The sequence below is a fragment of the Octopus bimaculoides genome, chromosome 20 (genome assembly GCF_046866305.1).
Source record: "Octopus bimaculoides isolate indiv1 chromosome 20, ASM4686630v1, whole genome shotgun sequence".
Lineage (NCBI taxonomy): Eukaryota > Metazoa > Mollusca > Cephalopoda > Octopoda > Octopodidae > Octopus > Octopus bimaculoides.
In genome coordinates this window covers 15006876-15032428 of record NC_142947.1, presented here as the reverse complement: position 1 = coordinate 15032428, position 25553 = coordinate 15006876, and the positions used below count along the sequence as shown (strand labels likewise).

General features: G+C 34.3%; 1 protein-coding gene across 2 annotated transcripts in view; it reads right to left on the bottom strand.

Moving 5' to 3' along the window:
* Positions 1-25158, bottom strand: part of LOC106873321 (uncharacterized) — a 66994-nt gene extending 41836 nt beyond the window's left edge. The window contains exons 1-2 of one of the 2 annotated variants that reach the window (XM_052975111.2): positions 24599-25158; positions 10469-10539 (exon numbers count right to left, since the gene is read on the bottom strand). In XM_052975111.2, coding sequence (XP_052831071.1) covers positions 10469-10539; positions 24599-24866 — 339 coding nt within the window. In that variant the 5' untranslated portion in view covers positions 24867-25158. The remainder of the gene's footprint in view (positions 1-10468; positions 10540-24598) is intronic. The other variant, XM_052975110.2, reaches the window with a different exon arrangement.
* Positions 25159-25553: the final 395 nt, after the last annotated feature.

The following is a 25553-nucleotide window of genomic DNA, read 5'->3' as shown; positions in this document are numbered from 1 at the left end:
GAGTAGAAATTGTGTGTACAGGATGTACATATACATATATATATATACACATAAATATACACACACATACATACATACATATATATATATATATATATATATATATATATATATATGTATGTATATATAGAGGTATGTATGTATGTGTGTATGCATGTATATATATATATGTGTGTGTATGTATGTATATATGTGTGTGTGTATATATATATATATATATATATATATATATATATATATATATGGGAGAATTTATATATATACACATATATATAAATACATACACACATATATACCTACACACACAAATATATAAACATACACACACATATATATATATATATACATACATACCTCCATATATATAGACACACACACACACCTACATATATATAATATATAAGACTATTTTATACTGCAATATATAGTGTACAATATACTATAAGTAGAAACAAATTTCTTGTTAAATAGTATACAGATTTCTTATCCCAAACTATGTAAGATGAAGAACAACACAACACACACACACACATATATACATTTAAACACACACACACACACACACGTATATATATATATATATATATATATACATTTAAACACACACACACACACATATATATATATTCACACACAAGCATATATAGATATAAATATGTATAACTATTTATTTTACAAATTACATTTGTCTTTGCAAAATTGGCACACTTGTTTTATTTTGCTTTTTTTTTTTTCTTTAGTTTTTTTCTTATTTCAACAAAGCTTCTCAATAAGAATGAAATTCGAAGAAACTAATAAATTGTTAGCTTACGGCTAAACACTATCAAAACGGAAGCTAAAGAGGAAGAATTTCTTGCAACTTGTACAAGAAAACAAAACCCAAAAAATAAAGAACAAAAAAAAAATATTAAAAAAATAAAGCTTTACAAGGAAGACTGCCTTCTTCTGCTTCTATATAGTTTAGTCAAGCAGTAAACACAATTTCAATAAGATAATCTTTTTGCATTAAAAAAAAAAAAAAAAATTTTATTATTTTATTTTTTGCTTTTGTATTAACTTAATTAAAATACATTTCCACAACAAGCCAATGAAAAGTGTTTCTCTGTGGTAGAGTATCCTGTTGGATATAGCATGTGAATTTATTTCAGATTATATCTTTACCAGCATTATAAAAAAAAATATAAAGGATGCTGTGAATGATGGAGTCCTAGGTACGCTATTTCAATTTGAATAATTATTGAATTAATATATAGATAAAAGCTTCGAGGGTGATAGATCTGTAGTCTGGGACGCATTGTGCAGCGATACATTCTCCAGGTTTCATTGCTTGTAACATGTTGTTTGTTGGCACTCCATCGCTAACGACGTCGAGGGTTCCAGTTGATCCGATCAACGGAACAGCCTGCTCATGAAATTAACGTGCAAGTGGTTGAGCACTCCACTGACACATGTACCCTTAACATAGTTCTCAGGGAGATTCAGCATGATATATGAAATACAGGTACTACTCATCTCAATGTGAAATAAAGGGTCTTGATCAAGGACACTATGATTTGCTGAGAATTAAATTCACGACCTCATGATTGTGAGCTGAATACCCTAACCACTAAGCCATGCACCTTCATATGTTGTTGTTGGCACACCGTCGCTTACAACATCGAGGGTTCCAGTTGATCCGATCAACGGAACAGCCTGCTCGTGAAATTAACATGCAAGTGGCTGAGAACTCCACAGACACGTGTACCCTTAACGTAGTTCTCGGGGAGATTCAGCGTGACACAGTGTGACAAGGCTGGCTCTTTGAATTTACAGGCACAACAGAAACAGGAAGAAAGAGTGCGAGAAAGTTGTGGTGGAAGAGTACAGCAGGGTTTGCCACTGTGTATGTGTGTGTTTGCTCAACTGCTATCACGTGACAACTGATGCTGGTGTGTTTATGTCCCCATAACTTGGCAATTCAGCAAAATCAACCAATAGAATAAGTACTAGGCTTACAAGGAATAAGTCCTGGGATCGATTTCTTCCACTAACACCCTTTAAAGTGGTGCTCCAGCATGGCCGCAGTCAAATGACTGAAACAAGTAAAAGAGTGTGTGTATGTACAGAGTGGGCCAAAAGCCACACACCAAAACATTTGACATTTTATTTATATAACATTATCATTATTTATTTTGTTCATCATGTATTAGCACGTGTATTCATCATTATTTTATCTATATTATTCAATTTTAGAGAAACTGAAGGATGTCTTTGACAATTCCAGAGCATATTGAACTAATTTGTGCATGGCTTCTGACTCACTCTGTACACACACACACACACGCACAAACACACATATATAAATAAAAAAAACGGAATAAGAATGTAACAGATGACAATAAAATCATACGGACAGACAGACGATACAAAGACAGACAGGAAAAGCCAGGACAGAACATTTGTGGCTTTCTTTCCTCAGTCAAGCTTCCAGTTGTCATTACAGTTTCAGCCTGTTACACTTAAGACTGTTTAAAATTGGTGGGCCCCAAAAATCTAACAATGGGTTTCCATACAGTTTCCATCTACCAAATTCACTCACGAGACATTGGCCAACCTGGGGCTTTAAGTAGAAGACGCTTTCCCAAGGTGCCACACAGTGGGACTGAACTCAAAACCATGTAGCCACAAAAAAGCTTCTCAACCACACAGCCACGTCAGCACCCATAATTATGTCATAATTATTTTTAAAAAAAAGTTTCATTTTTCCTCCTCCTCACCCCATCTACTACTTCTCTCTCTCTCTCTGTTTGTAACTATTATATAATTACATAACAACACAAGAATTATGCAAGCTCATTAACAAGTTGTTTACAAGATAATTTAAACTGTGTGGGTGAGGTTTTTTTTTTTGTTTTACTTTGTTTTGGTCTGGGTTTGAGCTTTTTTTTTTTGCAGAATTGTTGTGTGGGGTGGATGGGCTGCGTTCTTTGTTCAAGAGTCTTGTTTCTTTACCCAGTGACTGAATAACTGATTGCTATATATAGCAATTAGTTTTATATTTCTTGGGAGATGGAGGAGGAAGAGGAGGATGCAAGTAATGGTGGACACAGTGGCCAGAGAGAGAAACAGAGAGAGAGGAGGGTCTGAGTCTGAGAGTGGGGTAAGGGAGGAAGCAGAGAAGAAAGAAGAAAAAGAGAGAGTATAACAAAAGGGCTTTCATGGAAGACAGAAGATGAAGCTGGCTCCTAAATATCCCAATGGTAAAAATGTGTCAGATTTCTTCCTACAAGAGCAAAAGGAATACATTTTAATTGTAGAAACTGGTAGATAGCAGCAGCAGTTATATTTGTAGCTGTTGGTGGTTTTTAAACCTAGGTCAGCTCCAATCCAGTAGAACTATGGTGAAAAGCATTTCAGCTGTGACTAGTCCCATCTTTTTCATATGCGCAGAGTACCCAGGATTGCATACATTATCCAACACATCCTTTTCTAAGAATAGTAAGGCATGATATCAGGAAGATTTTGGCTTGCATTTCTGGTAAATCAACTGACCATGTAGGGCAGAGGTTGTCAACTATTTTTCATCTATAGACCCCCCCTTTTTTTTTTTTACTTTACTGTAGTGAACTCCACTTTTGATATTTAGAAAAGTTTCATTATATTTTTGTAATTAAATATTAAGAGCTGTATAAAAAAAAATTCTTGAAATACTTTGCAGGAGTGGCTGTATGGTAAGTAGTTTGCTTACTAACCACATGGTTCCAGGTTCAGTCTCACTGTGTGGCACTATGGACAAGTGTCTTTTACTATAGACTCGGGTCAACCAAAGCCTTGTGAGTGGATTTAGTAGACAGAAACTGATGATGATGATGATATACACACACACACACACACACACACACACACACAGATGAAAACAAACAACCAAGATCATTATAGGTGGAATTCATTAGATTTTAGTGGTTAGGAAATTTGGTTCATGATCGTAAAGTCGTGAGTTCAATTCCCAGCAGTACATTGTGTCCTTGAGCAAGACACTTTATCTAATATTGCTTCAGTCCACTCAGCTGGCAAATATGAGTTGTACCTGTATTTCAAAAGGGCTCGTCACATTCTGTGTCATGCTGAATCTGCCTGAGGACTACATTAAGGGTACCCATGTCAGTGGAGTGCTTAACCACTTGCATGTTAATATCATGTTCCACTGATCAGATCAACTGGAACCCTCGCCATCATAGCCAATTAAGTGCCATAACAGTTAGTTAGCTTAATCAGAATAAACTCACGGGTCTATTCTTTCACAGTTGATTAAAAAATAAAAAAAAAACCTTTTTTTTTTTTGTATTTTCTACTTTCAATATGCTTCCAATGCAAAACTCAAGAAATGTCTGATATGGAAGATAAATTCCACTTAAGTTGCTTCATTAAATTTTCCATATTCATAATTTTAAGCTTTTTAAAAATCTTTTTTTTTTTAATCAATATTTGAATAATTCATTTTCTTTTAGAGATATTTTTATGGAATCTGGAAAAAATTAATTTTTATAGAGAAATTCTATCTCCCAATATTAAACAGTATTCTAGCCATAAACAAAACCCGTCTATTTTTTTTTTTTTTTTTTTTTTTACTGATCATGTCATTTAAAGGAGATTTGATTACAGGTGAATGATGAAATATTATCATAGAATATATTCTTTTACACTAAGATGAAAGTGAAAAAATAGGTTCCAGGTCTTAACAACAACTAAACCAGAGACAGTTACAATCTCAAAAAAAAAAAAATACTACTAAATGTACAAGAACATGTCTGTACATAACTATGATTCGTTCAACACTGACTGTTTAGTGTTCATCTAAAACATTGGCTCTCAACTGGTTTTTAACCTATGGGCCCCTCTGATTACTATTTTACTCCAGTGGACTCCCATCACCAATCAAAATTTCAAAACTAATTTTATAGATACTGCTTTCAAAATTCCTATTTTGCTTTTCACACTTTAATCCTTTAGCATTCAGATTACTTAACCAAAATGTAATGTTTATTTATTCATGTTGTTTTGAATTAACCACATGTTATCTTGTAGCTTCAAAATTTTGAGGATATGATTGTTTATTTTTAGACTGACATTGCAGGACAGTTGTAAGGTAGACTTTTTGGCCAAATGTGGCCAGTTTAAATGCTAAAGGGTTAACTTGTGTAGGCTGAACTATGAAAAATGTGAGAGAAAGAAATCTTGCTCTTTCTTGTAATAAATACATCAAAAGCAAAATTTTTTTCATGGACACTTATCATGCAAAATGTACAAACAACATTAGGAAGCATGATGCTGTGAAACTATCTGAGATAAAATCTCTTCAGAGACTTTTTGTGTTAAAAGCACAATATATATCAAAGTATGACAAACATCTTTGCTTCAGTGATTCATGAGAATAAGAGATGCATTTCAGAAGCTTGCCAGGCTGTGGTGATTTTAAACTAATGCTGTTTCAATTGTGTACACTGAGATTTTCTACAGCCTGGTAAGCTTTCACAACACCAGTGATTGTTTTGTTCATAGTTACCTAAATATTGAGGCATGAATTTCATTTATGTAGGTGACAATTAAATGCATAACACTGACAGACTTCAAGAAAGGTGAAAATATGTCAGTTGTGAGTCACTGGAACAATGACATTCATCTTGCTCCAATATACACTGTGTTATTAACACAAGAAGTCTTTTAAGAGATTCTATCTTAAAAGACTTCTATCTCAGATAACTTTATATCATACCTTCTAACAGTAGGTATATATTTAGTATGATAGAAAGATGGTGATTTTAATTCAATGTTGTTTCAATTGCAAACACAGAATGATAATTAATATATGAAAATATTCATTATTTCAGCAAGGCTCTCAATAACCTTGATATTTCTATTGTTTTACACTTGTTTCAGTCATTAGACTGTGGCCATGCTGGAGCACTGCCTTGAAGAATATTTGTCAAATGAATTGACCCCAGTCGTTCATTGAACCACTAATTTACAGGGACATAACCACACCAACATCAGTTGTCAAACACACACACATATACAATGGGCTTCTTTCAGTTTCCATCTACCAAATCTATTCACAAGGCTTTGGTTGGCCCTAGGCTATGGTAGAAGACACTTGTCTAAGGTGCTACGCAGTGGGACTGAACCCAGGACTATGTGGTTGGGAAGCAACTTGTTACCACACAGCCACACCTGCACCTGTAAAGACTTAAAACACATGGATAACGACTTTTGCATGACATGTGGTGATCAAAGGGTTATTAAACTGGTTTTTGCAGACAGCACCCCCCCCCCCCCCAACACCCAAAACGTGTTAATGTTTCATATTACATTTAATGGATTCACAGAGAATTGTTGCCAAATTAAGATCTATAATCCATCAATTCACTGCTACCACGCAGTGAGAAATGAAATAAAGAAAATGAAAAAAATTGAAAATAGAAAAGTGTGGAAAAGGTGGGGGAGCTTTTCTTAAATACCAAAAAAACAAAAAACATAAATGAATAAATAAATAAAACATGAAAAAAATCCCAGCAAAAATGCATTAAGAATTCAGTGAAGATATAAATGTAAATATGGAATAACAATTGTCTTTCTATAATCCTCTCGGTTATTGACACCACAGAAGACTAGATTTAGCTGGTGACTAAAAATGTGTTGGTAGTACATGATGATCATTGATGAGGATGGTGATGATGGTGGTGGTAATCATTGTATGATGATGTTGATGATTTAGCTCTGTTACTACTTTACTACTTTAAACTGATGAAAACATGGATTATATTTTTTTTTAAGATGCAGCTCTGTAAGAAGCTTGCTTTACAAAGACATGGTTCCGGAATCGATGCAACAGCACAGCAACAGCACCATGAGGAAACTGTCTTTGACAAAAGCATCAGGTTGACTAATACCTTGTCAGTAAAACTATGCAGAAGTTTATCCATCTATATATATATATATATATATATATATATATATATATATATATATATAATAATAATAATAATATTAGGGATAAAAATTCAAATTTACAGGTAAAAACTCAAACTCAATCTGATTACTCTGTCAAATATAATGCTTAATTATTCACATTGCTTTGAATTATTCATGCATTATCTTTTAGCTTCAAGATTTTGATGGTGTGATAGCTTATTTTTACAATGACATTGTAGGGTAGGTTGAACAGGCTGGATCTGGTCAGTTTGAACATAAAACAGGTAGGATATTTTGGCCACGGAAGAAAGTAATTCAACAACGCGGGTTGATGAACTGTAAGACGTGTGGCCAGAACCTCCTGGAAAATAGCCAAAGCGAGGGACATTCCACAGTTGAATTAGAACAGTCACAATCAGTGCAAGAAGACATGCACCCAACACCAGAGCTGAAGACACCTCCGAAAGGGGGTGGCCCCGCCACGTCAAAATGGTAGAGGAGTAGGGGCCGAAACCGGACGTGGTTCCTCCTGATGATGTCTTGAGCTAACTGGATCCTATAAAGGAGCTGTTGTGGTAGCAGACCACGAAACATGGTTGAAATTCCTAAAGGATTAAATGCTATAGCTATGAAATCCACATAATTTCTGTCTGTTTCATGCTAGCATGGGAACCTAGACACTGATGATGATGATGATCATCATCATCATCATAACCATCATCATAAAGATGATGATGGTGATTAACCTCAAGTCAGCTGTAACGGAGAACGTTATGATCGAAAGCATTCCAATTCCTCTCTTTCCAATGTGTAGGGAACTGAGGACCACATCAGAAATGTATCCTTTTCCAAGGCAGTAGTGTGTGAAATGAAGGAGGTTTAGTTGCTATTTCTAGATGGTCAAGTAACAATCTACAAGCTCCCAAGTTGATCCAATGGTGATGGTAGGTGGTGGTGGTGGTGGTGGTGGTGGTGATAGCAGTGGTATTGTGGTGGTGGTAGTGGTATAGAGGAGGTAGATCAGTGATGATGGTGGTGGTGGTGGTAGTGGTGATAGCAGTGGTAGTGTGGTGGAGGTAGTGGTATGGTGGTGGTGGTGGTGGTGGTGGCTTGCATTAAATTAAATAATATGCGTGATGACTGCTGCAGTATAGCAGACACGATGATGAGGATATTGATGATGACAGTTTTAACAAACATGATGGTGGTGGTGGTGGTGGTAGCAATGGTGGTGGTGGTAAAGTCATCATCATCATCGTCATCATCATTCTTGTTTCTATCTTTTTCTTAGACCATCTTTGATTTTTTTTTTTTTGTTTTTTACTTCAAAACTGCGCCCGAGCAGTGGAGAGATGTGCTGCCGCCAGTCGTAACAAATAATTGGCAAGTGAATTAGTTGGTTGGTTTGGCGTATTTCTTCAACTAGTATCTGGAGTTTGCCAGCTTTTTTGTCGCCTCATTTAGCTTGCAATGAAGATCTGAGTACTTTCAAAGTTCATAGCATATCACCACCACCACCATCATTGCTGCCACCACCACCACCACCACCATCATCATCATCGCCACCACTATTACTACTGCCACCACCACCACCACCACCATCATCATCGCCACCACTATTACTACTGCCACCACCACCACCACCATCATCGCCACCACTATTACTACTGCTACCACCACCACCACCACCACCACCACAATCATCATCATCATCAACATTATCATCATTAAATCTGGCAACAATTCCCCGTCCATTAATTATAATATGAAACAGTCACATATGGTTCTAGATGTTGCCAGTAACTCAAATAAAAACATAAAGAATATAATATAACAGAATGTAAGCGCATATATATATATATATATATATATATATATATATATATATATATATATATATATGTATGTATGTATGTATGCATATATATATATATATATATATATATATATATATATATATATATATATGTATGTATGTATGTATGTATGTATGCATATATATATATATATATATATATATATTAAAATAGTAATATTCAACGAAAATAAGTTCTGATAATTTATTATTTCTATTATCATTATTATTTCTCAAGGCAACGAGTGTGCAGAATCATTAGCACACCAGACCAGATGCTTCCTTGTATTTCATCCATTCTTATATACAGAGTTCAAATTCTGCTGAGGTAGCCTCTACCTTTTATCCTTCCCAGAGTCAATAAAATAAGTACCAGTCGAGCAGTAGGGTTTATGTAATAAACTAATCCGTTCTCTCCTCAAATTTAAAGCATTGTGCCTATAGTAGAAAGAATTATTGTTATTATTATTAATATTATTATTGAGTGAGAGAGCAGCACACGCCATCAAAGTGACACTGGAGTAAAATATACGAAGCCCATTATACCCATCATGACTACCCGTCTGATAAGGGTACACCAGGCACATGCATCACAACCATATGTGCGCGTCATGGTGATCTCATATCAAGATAAACAGCACATGACCTCGCAGGTGGGGCCCAGTTAGAATTTTCTTCAGGTCGAGTAGCCCATCCCGCTCAAAAGGTCCCTGAATAAGGTTTGGTTAAGGATGTTTAAAGATAGTTATAGAATAGGCATGGAAGTGGCTGTGTGGTAAGTAGCTTGCTTACCAACCACATGGTTCTGGGTTCAGTCCCACTGCGTGGCATCTTGGGCAAGTGTCTTCTACTATAGCCTTGGGCCGACCAAAGCCTTGTGAGTGGATTTGGTAGACGGAAACTGAAAGAAGCCCGTCGTACATATGTATGTATGTATATATATATATATATGTGTGTGTGTGTGTGTGTGCGTGTATGTGTTTGTGTGTCTGTGTTTGTCCCCCCCAACATCGCTTGACAACCAATGCTGGTGTGTTTACGTCCCCATAACTTAGCGGTTTGGCAAAAGAGACCGATAGAATAAGTACTAGGCTTACAAAGAATAAGTCCTGGGGTTGATTTGCTCGACTAAAGGCGGTGCTCCAGCATGGCCGCAGTCAAATGACTGAAACAAGTAAAAGAGTAATATTTGAAACATTGATTGGATATGAGGGTCCAGTTGAATAACATAGGAATCAAAGAGGTCCATAGAAAAAAAAAATGGTTGAGAACCATAGCTCTAGAGTACAAATGGTAAGACTAAAGATTGAAATGTTGATTGAATGATTTGTTCAATCAACTGCTTCTAACTGGAGCTTCTGAGTCACAGTTACCACAGATTTTATTATCATCATAATCACCATCATTTTATTGTCTACTTTTCCATGTTTGCATGAGTGGGATGGAATTTGTTGAGGCAGATTTTCTATGGCCAGATGCCATTCCTGTCACTAACTCTCCAAGCAAGGTAATATTTCCTATTGCCAAATAATATTTCCACGTGACCAGAGATGTTTTTGCAGAATACTGGAAATCAATAAAGAAAAACAAAAGAAAGAAACCAACGAATGGTTCTGTTACAAAAAGGAAACTTCTGGAAGCCTATCATAAAAGCAAAGCACATACCTGATGAAGTGCAGTTAATCCATCTTCGTTAGTCAAATCAGGGTTGACACTATTCATTAGCAGCTCTTGAACTGAAGGAAGTAAAACATTATGTTTTTAGTTTGTTTTCATTCTTTTTATTTATTTAAATATCTATTTATATTCATAGATTTGAAGTGATAAAAATTTTAAATGATTTCTTTTTGACAAAGCAATTTCTAGAAAAGAATAAATCACTCAGAGATATTATCTGCATAAAAAAAAAATAATAATTTAAAAAGATAGAGTTTACATATTTAATGCAGAGTGAACAGCAAAGAGATAATAAAAATTAATAATACAGTTAAGAAAGACAACGTTAGCTTAATGAATAGGATTACTTAAATGACTTCAGAAAATAGGTGCCGGAATTGGCTGTGTGGTAAGAAGCTTGGCAGAATTGTTAGCACGTCGGGTGAAATGTTTAGCGGTATTTCGTCTGCCGTTACGTTCTGAGTTCAAATTTCGCCAAGGTCGACTTTGCCTTTCATCCTTTCGGGGTCGATAAATTAAGTACCAGTTACGCATTGGGGTCGATGTAATCGACTTAATCCCTTTGTCTGTCCTTGTTTGTCCCCTCTATGTTTAGCCCCTTGTGGGCAATAAAGAATTAAGAAGCTTGCTTCCCAACCACATGATTCCAGGTTCAGTCCCACTGCATGGCACCTTGTGAGTGGATTTGGTAGATGGAAACTGAAAGCAGCCTGTCATATATATAAATGCATGTGTGTATGTGTGTGTGTGTTTTTGTACCCCCACCCCACCATTGCTTGACAACCGGTGTTGGTGTGTTTATGTCCCTGTAACTTAGCGGTTTGGCATAGAGACCAATAGAATATGTACTAGGCTTAAAAAAAAATAAGTCCTCGGGTCAAATTGTTCGACAAAAACACTTCAATGTGGTGCTCCAGCAGAGCTACAGTCAAATGACAAACAAATAAAAGAATAAATACAGGAGAGTACTCAGGACATGTTTCAGTCTTATTAAACCTCCTTGGTGAACTTAAGGCTTCGTTGTGCTTGCTGAAGAACTGCTAAGTAGATCCGCAATATTATATATGAGTAGGTGTGTGTGTTCAGCTCATAATCATAATATTGTATATGTGGAAAATTAGCATAATTTTAAAAACAGAAATCACTCGGTGGTGGGAACGAGAGGATTGTGAAGAAATAGTAAAAGAGGAGTACAAGGTTCTACCAGCAATAATGAACTATTTAGCTGGAAAGCAAACTTCTAAAGCATGGAGCAACGAGTGTGACAATAGGAAAAGTCAGCTTCTTAGTTTTCAATTCAAATTATATTCCTATTCAATCTGACTTAAAGAAGAATCACTTTCAAAGGCGGAGACATAAAAACAAAGATAAAGGTTTTATTAATTTTGCTTTAAACGAGACATGTCAACCAAAAACAACAACAAAAAAAAGAGTAATAAAGTATTTTTAAGCTCTTTTGTGTCGCTGTTTTTCTTTTAAATAAATAATAGATTTTTCATTTATTATTAGTATCATTACTTTTTTTTTTTTATTCTTCGGTGTTGGTAGGAGGAATAATATTATATTACAGGAAAGCAATGTCATTAACACTCATGTTGGCATCATCTGTCATATTGATTGTGAAAAACTAACTTTTTAACTAGAATATATATAAAAAACAAAAAAATCAGTTTAAATTGGACACTTCCTGCTTTCCCTTTAAAACTGTTAAACTTAATGGAATGACAAAAAACAAAAAGCCTTGTGAAATATGATTGATTCAAAGACGCAGACAATTCTTCAAATATTCTAAAAATATGTATTCAAATAAATGAAAAACTTAAATAATAATAATAGCAATAATTTTTTTTACTAAAGGCACAAGGCCTGAAATTTTTTGGGGGAAGGGCTAGTTGATTATATCAAACCCAGTATTTAACTGGTACTTATTTCATCCACTTCAAAAGAATAAAAGGAAAAGTCAACCTTGGTGGAATTTGAACTCAGAATGTGAAGCTAAGCATTTTGTCTGGGGTGCTAATGATTCTGCCAAATCATCACCTTAGTAATAACAGTAATAATAATAATAACAATAATAATAATCCTTTCTACTGAAGGCACAAGGCCTGAAATTTGGGGGGAGGGGGACTAGTCGATTACATTGACCCCAGTGTTTCACTGGTACTTAATTTATTGACCCTGAAAGAATGTAAGGCAAAGCCAACCTCAGCAGAATTTGAACTCAGAACATAAAGACAGACAAAATGCCGCTAAGCATTTCACCCTGCATGCTAATGATTCTGCCAGTTTGCTGCCTTATTATTATTATTATTATTATTATTAATAATAATAATAATAAAGTTTTCTTAAAAAAAAGAAACTCAGAAAATTCATACAGAACTGATTACACCTCCAATTATATATTTGAATCCCAAACTTGACACATCTTAAAACTCATTCCTGACTTCTTCCACATTACAACTGGTTTTGATCAACGTAAGGAGTATGACACTGAGTTTAAGTCAAAATCAGTCATCATATAATTAGTCTTGTGTGTTGAAGAAAACGCTACACGTAGAATTTCTATACAGTCAGACAACTTGCCAAAAATGGTAGCCAGGTCTCAAATTATACTTTATTATCTTTAAAAAAGAAGGATACACAGTCCAAGGAAGGCTATGTCAAAAATGATATTTTTAAAAACTAGGATGGATAATCAGAGTTATAATACTTTAGATTATAGGTCACTCTAATTCTGTCTATTGTTAAGCCTAGAAAGTCTACCAAACCACTTACTAATTCAATGAACATTATGTAAGTTGAGGTAGGTTTCAAAAGATACCACATTCAATACAAAGAATTCTCTTTCTTGAACATAAACAACATAAAAGTCTGTGGTAAAAAATTCTGCTCAAATATAGTTTAGATCAAACCTCTTATTAAATCAATAATCTCAGAGACACAAACCAGAGAGAAAGCCTTTATGTGACCAATCGATCTGTTAGAAATAGTACCAAATCTTCTTCACATCACATCCTACTGTTATCATCATCATCATCATTTAATGCTTTCTCCATGCTGGCATTTTAAGGTCCTTTTAATATTGGCATTTCAATGCCTTTTCTATGCTGAGTAGGATTGTTTGACAGGGAACTGGTGAGCTAGAGGGTTGAGCCAAGCACCAATGTCATCTTTGTGTGTGGTTTCTACAGCTGGATGCCCTTTCTAATGCCAACCCCTTTACAGAATATGCTGGGTGCTTTTTTTTTTGTGACACCACTACAAATGAGGTTGCAGTGTAACTTGCTAGATAGAAAAGAGCAGAGAAACATTAAATAATGCAATCCTAGTCCCTGCCTAAACTCCAATACTTTTTACCGTAGGTTTGCTCAACCGGGGTTGATCTGAGGTCAGACAACAACAACTTATCTCAGACATTCTTCACCCTAACACTATGTTGTTTTAAAAACAAAGAACAACTCAATGAATCATTCAGCTGCAGATTTGATATTGCAGACAAAACTTAAAATCTCAGTCAGATCAAATTCTATAATCAATTTGTAAATTTCAAACTGATCCAATAAGCAGAAGACATAAGGATAGAGAAAGAACAAAATGGTTGGATAATATCTGTAGTCTCAGTTGGTCATGCTTGGGAATCCAGCTGGAAAGTGTAATGATAGTGGCTTCTAATGGGACCCCATTGAGGGGGGACCTGAGGACCCTAGCTCCATGAATCCTCACTTCCTGGAATTGTGGGCAGAGAAAATGGATAGATGGATGGAATTTGTAAATAACAAGCCATCAATTCTTTCAGAAGTGGTGGCTTCTCATTAGCACCATCATCATGTCACTAACGATAGGGTCTTTAAATTGCCCAGCAATGCAGTAAGGTCAAATTATTCCTTTCCCTGTATTCCTTTAATCAGTTCAAAAACTTGGAGGGTAAAAATAAATAAATAAATAAATAAATAAATAAATAAATAAATAAAAATCTGGAGGCTTGTTTTTTGGGGTTTTTTTTAATAATTTTTACTTCCTGTCAGAATATAGTTGAGCTTAGTGACATTAAAGTTCAGCTGTAATCATTGAAGCTTGGTTAGGTAGTGGGGATTTATAAGAGGGAAAGAAGTGGGGGGGGGTCTCATATTTGTTAGTAGTTTATAGTGTCGTTTTTCTTAAAGTTAATTGAAATTATGAAAAAGGTTTCATGGCTAAGTGCCAAATGCTTGAAATCTAGCCTTAGATGCTGGTACAAAGTAACTGGAACAAGAAAGAATGCCACAATAGTGTTAAGTAGGACCCATTAAGATAAGAAAGAACAAAAGAAACAAAGAAACAAATTGGAAGCACACTTCAAAAATTTAGATAAATTCTGGAATTTATAAACCCATCCAACCTACTTTTTATAAAAGAAATATGTTAACTGCTGTAAGAAACTAACTCAACAAAAGTTACCCTGAAGGTTTTCTTATGTTGAAGTGCATGGGCATGAATGTGTGTGTGTGTGTGTGTGTGTGTGTGTGTGTGTGTGTGTGTGTGTGTGTGTGTGTAAGAGAGACAAACAGACAGAGGATATGAAACCCTTCAATTAATTAACCCAGTTTGAAATATGTCTCTGTCACACACACATGCATGCGTGCGTGCATGCATACATATATATATATATATATACACACACACACACACACACAGTCACAGATGATTGAGTTAATAAGATGCCAGACAACCAACAGAAAGTCTGATACTTCATAACTCTCACCTTTACCAATGCTGCACTATGTCAATGACTACTACACCTAACCACCCTCTCTCTCTCTCTCTCTCTCTCTCTCTCTCTCTCTGGTTCAGTTCAACAAACTATATATAACTGCCATGGACTAGGAACAGCTCAATGTTAAAAGTAGAGCACTGTGTAAATTAATGAATGAGTCTTGAAGCCACAGTGTTGAGCAGCTGAAGTTCTTATAGCCAACAAAATCAAAAACAAACAAGGCATATGCGCAAAATTAAAAATATAAAATGGCAACAGTTTATCCATCACACCATGTGTGTGTGTGTGTGTATATATATAAGTCAGTAAATAGTGGGGTTGTGTTAACCGCACGTGGAGAAATAATAGGAAAATGAAAAATAAGGCAGAATGCTAAACTGGACGCATATTTTAATAAAGATTTCTAACTGGCTTTCATTGCGAAGCAAATTTTCAAGAAGAAGGAGAATGAAAATGTTTTTTTACAAAGAAGTACAAAATGAAGAAAATAATATATAAAATAAAATAATATATAAAAAAAAAATAAACATACCAATACATTATATTGTCTTTGAGCTTTTGAAGTTCAATGGTAGTTCATGTATATAATGGTTGGAAAAATAAGGGTGCATGAGAATTGAGATGCATGAGAATTAAGCACCTGCTTAATTCTAAGGATGCATGAGAATTAAGCAGGAAGTGTGGTGTCAAAACAGGAAGTGTGTGTAAGGGGAGACAAATGTTTTTAGTTAGAGTTATGAACTCTTTTTCATAGCTCCAACTAAAAACATTTGTCTCCCCTTACACACACTTCCTGTTTTGACACCACACTTCCTGCTTAACACAAACTTTTAACCCTTTTTTTAAACCTAACACAACTCTCAATTCTCATGCATCCTTATTTCTCCAACCATTATATACATGAACTACCATTGAACTTCTAAAGCTCAAAGACAATATAATGTATTGGTATATTTATTTTTTTTTTATATATTATTTTTTTTATATATTATTTTCTTCGTTTTGTACTTCTTTGTAAAAGAACATTTTCATTCTCCTTTTTGAAAATTTGCTTCGCAATGAAAGCCGGTTAGAAATCTTTATTAAAATATGCTTCTAGTTTAGCATTCTGCCTTATTTTTCATTTTCCTATATATATATATATATATATATATATATATATATATATACGTATAATATGTACACGCACACAGGACTTCCACACAGTTTCCATCTACCAAATTCAAAAGGCATTAAACAATCTGGGGATATAGGAGACACTTGAAACTACAAGTAGTTGCAAACTTTTGGTATTTTCTGCTACAATCTAATTTTGACATGTACCTTTCTTTTCTTTTTTTTTAAACCCCTTTTATGATACCAGCCAACCTGAGACCACTTCTGATTCTAAGGAAGAAGCTTCTTGCTTTAAAGTGATCTAAATTACAATCTTCCATAAAACATTTGTTAATTTATGTTCCAAACATCAGTTTACTAATGACAAAATTCTTTCACTAAATGGTCCATAACTTTCAAAATTAATTAAAACCAAAGCAGTGTATTACAACAGAAATACGGTTACAAAAAGGTGAAATAACGAGGTGCCGATGACACATGTGTTAGTGGTAACATGTTAAGGATGTTTTAGGTGACATGCAATGGACTATGAAGGGGAAAAAAAGATCTCACTGCAGTATCATGTTATAAAATGCTAGCTAAATTTGATAAAGAATCTTAAAAATTTAACGTATTAACCTGAAAAACAAATTGTATTTTTCAGTAATATCAAATGCTATAGTACTCTATGTTACAATCCATAAATTAAAAGTTCATTAAAAATTAATGAATTAGCAACTCATTATTGGTCACTCACACTGACTCTTATGATATATGCATGGTTTGGAGGTGGTGGTGGGGGTGGGTTTTTTTTTTAAAATTCTTCCATTCTTGTTTTCTAAATCCCATCGTAATGGCATCAACTGCTAGTGTAAAGATAATGAATTATCACAGAAAGGAATTTTCAAGATTGATTGATTCAACAATATGGTGTTACTGATAAGAATGATAAAGATGTATGCACATTGAAAGGAGCTACTTGTGAATGCTAGAAAGCATTTTGATATTAAATACCAATCTCGGTCCCTTAAAAAAAAAAAAAAAAAAAAAAAGAAAAAAGAAATGCTGAAGACTGCAAAGAATATCTATCTAAGCATCTAAAGTAGAAACATTTCCAATCAAAAAATTTAATTTAAATTTTTGATAGATCTAGTAGCTGCAATGCTTTTGTATCTGTTTACAAGATTCTTGATGTGAATTTGTGTGTTGAAACAAATTTTGTTGTGTCTAGTGAGAGTCATTATGCCAATATAATTAACACACACGCTGGTTCAATTCTACTCATTTATTATTAGTCATTTGGTTAAATATCCATCTAATTAATCAAATGTTTGCTGAAGTTATTTAACCAATTGATATATATATTTTTTTTTTATTATTGCCCACAGGGAGGCTAAACATAGAGAGAGCAAACAAGGACAGACAAAGGGATTAAGTCGATTACATCGACCCCAGTACGTAACTGGTACTTATTTAACCGACCCCGAAATGATGAAAGGCAAAGTCGACCTCAGCGGAATTTGAACTCAGAACCTAAAGGCAGATGAAAGACCGCTAAGCATTTTATCAGACATGCTAATGATTCTGCCAGCTCGCCGCCCTCCAATATTAATGGAGTAGAATTGGACCAGTGTGTGTGTTAACAATATTGGCATAATGACTCTCCCTAGACACAACAAAATAGTAGCTGCAAGTTTTAGTATTTCACATACTATTGTTTATCATGGAAAATAACTAAGTGATGATGAGTTTATTAAACTGTAGTTTGGATATCATCGTAAGGTAAATACCCCCATGAGTGATATCCAAACTACAGTGGAGAAGGCTAGCCACTGGATTTGGTTAAAAAGAGATGATGAGCGATAGCTAGAGCAATATTAAGCTTTATTTAATAACCAGTTGATCTAGCAAGCAGGGCCTCATATCAGTGAGGGGGGCCGGTGCGCATTGATGCCGTCGAGAGGTAGGCCCCAAAACGGCGCGCATTCTCTCCTGATGACCCCATACACTTGCTGGCTTCCGGTATGCAGAGTTCTCAACTGGTAGCACCTGCATGTGCGAGTTGTTTGCAAGACATCATGTACTTTGATAAGGACACTGTTATAAAGGATATGAGTTAGCTATATTACTAGACAAAGATATGGAAATGAATGCTAACAGAATTAGATTTAAAGGATCTTAAATATCTGTGGTTTCTTTCTATTTGTCTTGATGAAATCAATGATATTATACCATCAGTTCAAGTAGTTATCATTGCACAATATTTTCATAAAGATTCGATTCATGTGGAGTTAAGTGAGAGAATTTGCATCAAAACATATCACAACAAACATGACTATCTCTTTAAAATGTTTTGTGAAAGACAAACAGATTTATCAAAGATACATTCAGTTACAACCGCTTCCTTAATATTGTAAAGAGGAATGTTGGAATTGTAAAGCAATTTACAGCTGGTGATCATCCCTTCGTTATCTTTTACTGATATTATACATCAGGAAAGACTGCACAAATGTAGGCTTTGAATACAAGAATGATGTGATGAGAGCTGTGATAAAAATAGTCAATTTGATGACTGTCACCAACACTTTCGAATAAAAGAGAATTTTATTTACTTCTAAATGAAGCTAAATCAGTTTACAATGGTTCACTGAAGTATAATAATATATGATGGATGAGTCACATCCTGGCCAAGTACTTGAATGAGTTTTAAGTCAGATCAAACTATTTTTACTCATGTTAAAGCTTGGGGCATGATTTCCTTCAGTTAAATAATTTGGCTTGAGTCTGTGAGCTTATGTTTCTCGTGGATTTTTAATTGCATTTGAATGTCTGAATGAAATCGATATTGAACTTCTCAAAGACATTTGTGACAATAACATTAAGGAATTGGATAGAGAGAATCCTAGCAGAATGTATAGCAACAGCACAAGGTTACAGTAGATAATGAGGTGTGGTGGTTGTGTCTGAGGTCTCCTAACCCTCAGCCATGGGGAAGAATCCACTCTTTGATTTGTTCATTATTAAACTGACATTGATTTTGTTTTGGTCAAGATTTGAAGAGTAAACTCAACATATTTCAATAAAATTTAGATAATAACATTTCCAAATACTTCCCAAAAGTGAAGAAATATTTTTGAAAAAAATAAATAAATATAAAAACCTTAAGCAACATGCTAAAACAGTTTATAGAAGTTCTTAGTTGATGTAACCAATCAGCTTTCTTTTAGATTTGAAACAATTTAAAAGGTTAGAGGAAACAATAAAATTTATTGTTATATTTTGGGATGGTCATTTTTTTTTTTTTTTGCCAAATAGACATGCATTATATATTTGTTCTTCACTCATTTATTACTGCTACTACAGGAGGATACATATGGATGGAAAGGGTCGATGAAGAGGTTACAAAAAGTCCTGGGGTCAATTTGTTCGACTAAAACCGTTCAAGATGGTGTCCCAGTATGGTCACAAACACATGACTAAAACAAGTTAAAGATAATTGTACCTGCTTTATGTTCAAACCAATCAGATCTGGCCTCTCACACCCACCCTACAATGTCATTCTAAAAATAAACAATCACACCATCAAAATTTCAAAGCTACAAGATAAAGCATGATTAATTCAAAACCTAACCCTAATTGTAATTCAAAACAATGTGAATAAAATAAGCATTACATTTGACAACGTAATCTGAATGCTAAAGGGTTAAATTCTTGCAAAAGTAATCCTAATAATTGTCTCATTACCATTTTTATCATAAGAAGCATTGTTCACAGCACCACTAAGTAATATAAAAGACAAACAAGAGAAACAAAATGAATAACGACTTGAATGCTGCTGCCAAGCATTATGACATGTTACAACCCTCCCATAAAGGAACCACCTTGAACTTTGACCAACTAAAATGTCGTTAAAGTTAACATTACTTTTTAAAATCCACTTCCGTATTCTAGATTTTTTTTTTAATCTTTTATTTTTCATTTGTTTCAGTCATTCAATTGTGGCCATGCTGGGGTACCACCTTGAAGTGTTTAGTTGAACAAATCCAACCCTCAGTACATTTTCTTTTTTTTTTTTTAACAATCTGGTACTTATTCCATCAGACTCTTTTTCCAAACCACTAAGTCACATGGATGTAAACAAACCAACACTAAATGTCAAATGGTAGTGGGGGACAAACACACACTTGCATATATATCATCATCATCACCACCATCATTTAATGTCAGTGCTCCATGCTGACACAAGCTGGATGGTTTGACAGATATCAATGTATGCAAAGACTGCATCAGGTTCCAGTATCTGCCTCACACATACACATAAAAACACAGTTTTCATCTAACTAGCAGTATTTCACCCAACTTCAATCCTTCATACTATTATCAGCATTGTCTCCTCTGGCATTGCAGCTGATTTCTTTGATGTCTTTTTCTTTTCTTCTAAAATATTCAGCCTTTAGTTCTTAAGGTCATTGCAATACGTCTCTTTGATTATGCCTATACTAAAGCCTACTGAAAAGAGATTTGACAGAATATACTTGACCAACTTTATTCCATATAGTTTTTGGCCTACCAGTAGTTGTCTGGTTTTAAGGAGTCTTACATTTATTGCTACCATTTATAATAGTATGTTTTACTATCTCACAACAACTAAAGCTTAACAAAATTCCATTTTTTAGGATGAGATCAAACTCCTTTATTTGTTTTTAATGAAAGAAAGAAATGCTGGCAATCAATACTGATGAGGTTTTGTAGGGCTCCAAACACTAGTGAGGGAAAAGGAGACAGAAACAACAAATCACTTCCACCATCATTTTCATCATCATCATCATCATCATCACCATTTCACATCCACCTTCCATGCTGACACAAGTTAGACAGAATGTTACAGTCCAAGTCCTATTTTGAAGCTATTACCCTCCTGGATGAGTTGGAAGATCATGTCTTATCTATGTGTTCTATTTTTGATTTGATTTCTATAACCAGAAGTCTCCCCTAACACCTATCAGTTTACAGAGTGAACTGGGTGCATTTTATTGACACCAGCACGAGATAATTTGTCAAGTTCTCAACCTGACTAAAATACCTTCTTCACCCTACACTGACCCTGCTCATTCAGCAACCCCTTTACAAAATGTATTGGGTCCTTTTTATCATGGCACCAGCACTAGTGGAGTTGCTTTGTACTTCATAAGACCAAAAAGAAAGTCCTCACTACTTTACAATATGTTTTTTGCTTTTCATTCACAGCAACATGACCAAGAGGGTAGATAGAAGAGAAAATGATGACAGAAGAAGAATCAGGATAAGTGAATGAAGAGTACAAGAGAATAATGGCAATTTGTGACTGCAAAAAATTCTATCAGAGTATGAGCTCCTGCATTAGAAACTGGACATTTGTCAGCTAGTATAGATTCATGTAATAATCCTGTTCCTCATATATGTGTTGCCCACAAAAGAGGGTTTGATTCTCATGAATGAATCAATAAATAACGTATGCTGCTACTGGAATTTTCCAGTTAACATTTATCTGCATGACATGGTTGATCAAGTGAAAAATGACTTCTATTCATAGTTAACAATATAGCCAGGTAATGTCTTATCATTGAACAAATATTTTAAACATAATGCACAAAACAAGATATAATGTCAGTAGTCAAAGCCACTTGCATGTGAATCCGACCAAGTCAATTCATAGAAGACCTTAATTACTAGTGCAATAGCTTCTATAGATTTTTTTTTTTTTTTTTTTACCGTGCAAATTTTCTTCTGAGCCAAGCATGAACTAATAAAAGCATGGCATATATTTTGCAGTGTGTGATCTCAACTAGCTTTTAACCTTTACCCAGAGCTCAAATCTCAGCCGTAAATTTCACTAGAAAAAAAAAAACAGCCAGACAATAAAGCGATTTATTGCACATTAGCAAGAATTGATTTTCATTTTCTCAGCAAATCCAAGAGAAAGAGCAACAACACCTGCTGTGTGTATATGTGTGTAAGAGAGAGAGAGAGAAAGAAAGAGAGAGAGAGAGAGAGAGAAAGAGAGAGAGAAAGAGAAACAAGCTTTCAAAATAGGAAACATTATACATGTTATGGCTGGTTCAGAAACCATCGAGACTAGCTTTTATAGATAGACACACTGAGATACATACCTCCACATATAAAAATACATAAATATTACTCAAAGACTAACATTATTTATATATTTTCACCACATAACTACTCAAAGTAAGGTTTTTAATGCTAAATTAAATATGTTCTATACTAAATATGTTAACACACACACTTTGATTATTATTCTTCATGTAGATGGCATTTCTGTGCTATTTTTCTTTAAATAAGTTTATTTTTCTATGCCAATCAATCTATTATACATTTACTTTCTAATTCTCCTATCATGGCTTCAGCAAGTATGGTGAATGCCATGTTTCACTGATGAGGTTAGAATAAAATCAAAACATTTTCAGAATTGCCTCCCTTACTAAAAAAAGAAATGAAAATATTATGAGTCACTGATTAATAATTCCTCACTATAAATTATTCCTAATCAATTTTTTAATATTTTCTGCACTAAATGTCTCTTTTACTCTTTTACTTGTTTCAGTCATTTGACTGTGGCCATGGTGGGGCACCGCCTTTAGTCGAGCAAATCGACCCCAGGACTTATTCTTTGTAAGCCTAGTACTTATTCTATCGGTCTCTTTTTGCCAAACCGCTAAGTTACAGGGACGTAAACACACCAGCATCGGTTGTCAAGTGATGGTGTGGGAAACAAGCACAGACACACAAACATATATACATATATATATATATATATACATATATATGACGGGCTTCTTTCAGTTTCCGTCGACCAAATCCACTCACAAGGCTTTGGTTGGCCCGAGGCTATAGTAGAAGACACTTGCCCAAGGTGCCACGAAGTGGGACTGAACCCAGAACCACGTGATTGATAAGCAAGCTACTTACCACACAGCCACTCCTACGCCTGGTGGCAAGAAAATTCTAAATGATGCAAGAAGTAACAGTTTTTGACCATATGTTTTAATAAGTAATTATACTAGTAATTACAACATCTCTATTTTAGTACCACCCATTAACGACACTATTGTGTCTACATTCCTGCTTCCTGTTACTAACCTTACCAAATCAGGTTGTAATATCTACTGTATACTAGCTAACATGCTCATAACCTAACATGTTCATAACTAATATATATAATATTTCTGCATTTTTTTTTTTTTCTTAATCTTCAGATATGTATCTTCAGTTATGTTCCCGGACTTAGCAAAAAAAAAAAATAGGAAAAGAAAAGAAAAAATTCCATAAAGGATTGATTAAAATAACTTTACAGTCATGTATTTAACGAAGAATGTATTAATGGATTAATGAAAAGCTCTTTCTAAAATATTCTCTTCATTTAACCATGTTCAACACACTGGAATGAATCTGTTTAATGCTCATCCACATTTACCATTCCCATTAAAAGCCAGGGAGTGGAGGAGGAGGAGGAGGAGAGGAAGAGGAGGAAGCGGCAGTTGAAATCCTGTTTTGGCGAAAGATTGAAAGACTCAGTGTGCGTTTTTGAATTTACAAAAATATGTTCCAAAGATAAAAAAGCCATCTCAATATCTGAGAAAGAAAAAAAAAAAGCAAGATTCAGCTATGGGATTTTCGTCCCCCCCCCTTCTCCATTCTTATATAAGAAACAAACAAAAGAACACACATACACAAACACATGTACTAACATATAAAACACATTTTTTACTACAACAGGCTGTAGCATCTTCTCTACATGTCTTGATACTAGTTGCATCCTCTCTCTCTTTACTTCTACCACCAACTGTTTTATCTCCTGTGACTGCTACCCACACTGAAGCTCTACAACTAACAGCATTATTATTAGAATTTATAAGCACTGGCTCTTGTCTATTTTTGATAATTCCGTGTTCATCATCTGCAAACCGCAAAACCAGTGCAAGTAAGGTAACAGGGGTTAAGTAGTTCATTTTGCAACCACATGTCTCCCAGGTTCAATCTCACCACATAGCCATGTCTCAAAAGAAAAAAAAAAAAAAAGAGTGAGAGAGAGTGAGAGGCAAAGGTACAGGATGGTCAGCACACCTTTAAGTATCGATAGATCTGCCAGACCAGAGCTAACTTGGGTTAAGCAACAAAAGCAATGAAAACAACATCAACAACAAAAAAGTATATTTCAAAACAAAAAAAAAAAAAAAGAGAACAATTGTGAATGAACAAGTAAAGTTATTTACCTTCTTCAATATCATTACGAGCTGCAGCCTCCAATAATTTAATATTATCAGCAAAATCCACACCTCTCTTGAAAGGTTTTGCCAATTTCTTAGAACTACTGTAGCTATTTGGTTTCCTTTTCTTGGCAAATTCTTTATCCATTTTCTTCTCATAGCGTCGATATTGTTTTAACTGGTAAGCCCGTCTCTTTCTAGCATGGACCAGTCTTTCAACAGGAGACATTTTCTCCACAACAGCAATTTCGGCTACTAAGTCAAAATGCTCCATTTTCAGGGTTCTTTTAATTATCACACTCAACTTTATATATATATATATATATGTGTGTGTGTGTGTGTGTGTGTGTGTGTATTGGCAATATTAATAGATATAATAAATTGTGATAAATAACATTGATAACAATTTCTGTTTTCCTTTTCTTCCTTTTTTTTTTCTAAACAGTATGAAATTAGATTTAAATAACAAAAAATATTTATTTAAATTTTAATAATTTCTCTAAAATCTTTGATAATCAGTTAGTTAACTGATACATAAGCCATCCATTTCAGTTAACAAAAGGTTGAAATATAGAATATTAAGAAAATATATATATGTATATTAATATAATATAATATATAATATCTAAATAATATACACAATATATATATATCAATATATTAATATATATACCAATATATTAATATATATATTTATATATATTAATATATATACATATATTTATATATATATATATATTAATATATATTATATTAAAAGTAAGATTCATCCAGTGAATACTTAAGGCATTGGTATTCCATGTCTGCAGAAAATAGTGTTTTTCTCCAGTGTAGAGCCATCTAATTGGGTAAGTTTCATTTCATAAGAAGAACAAGATCTGCAAAGAAAGAAAAGAGACATAAGTTTATCATCATCATCATTATATGCATCATTGTACTCTTCATCAACAATATTATTATC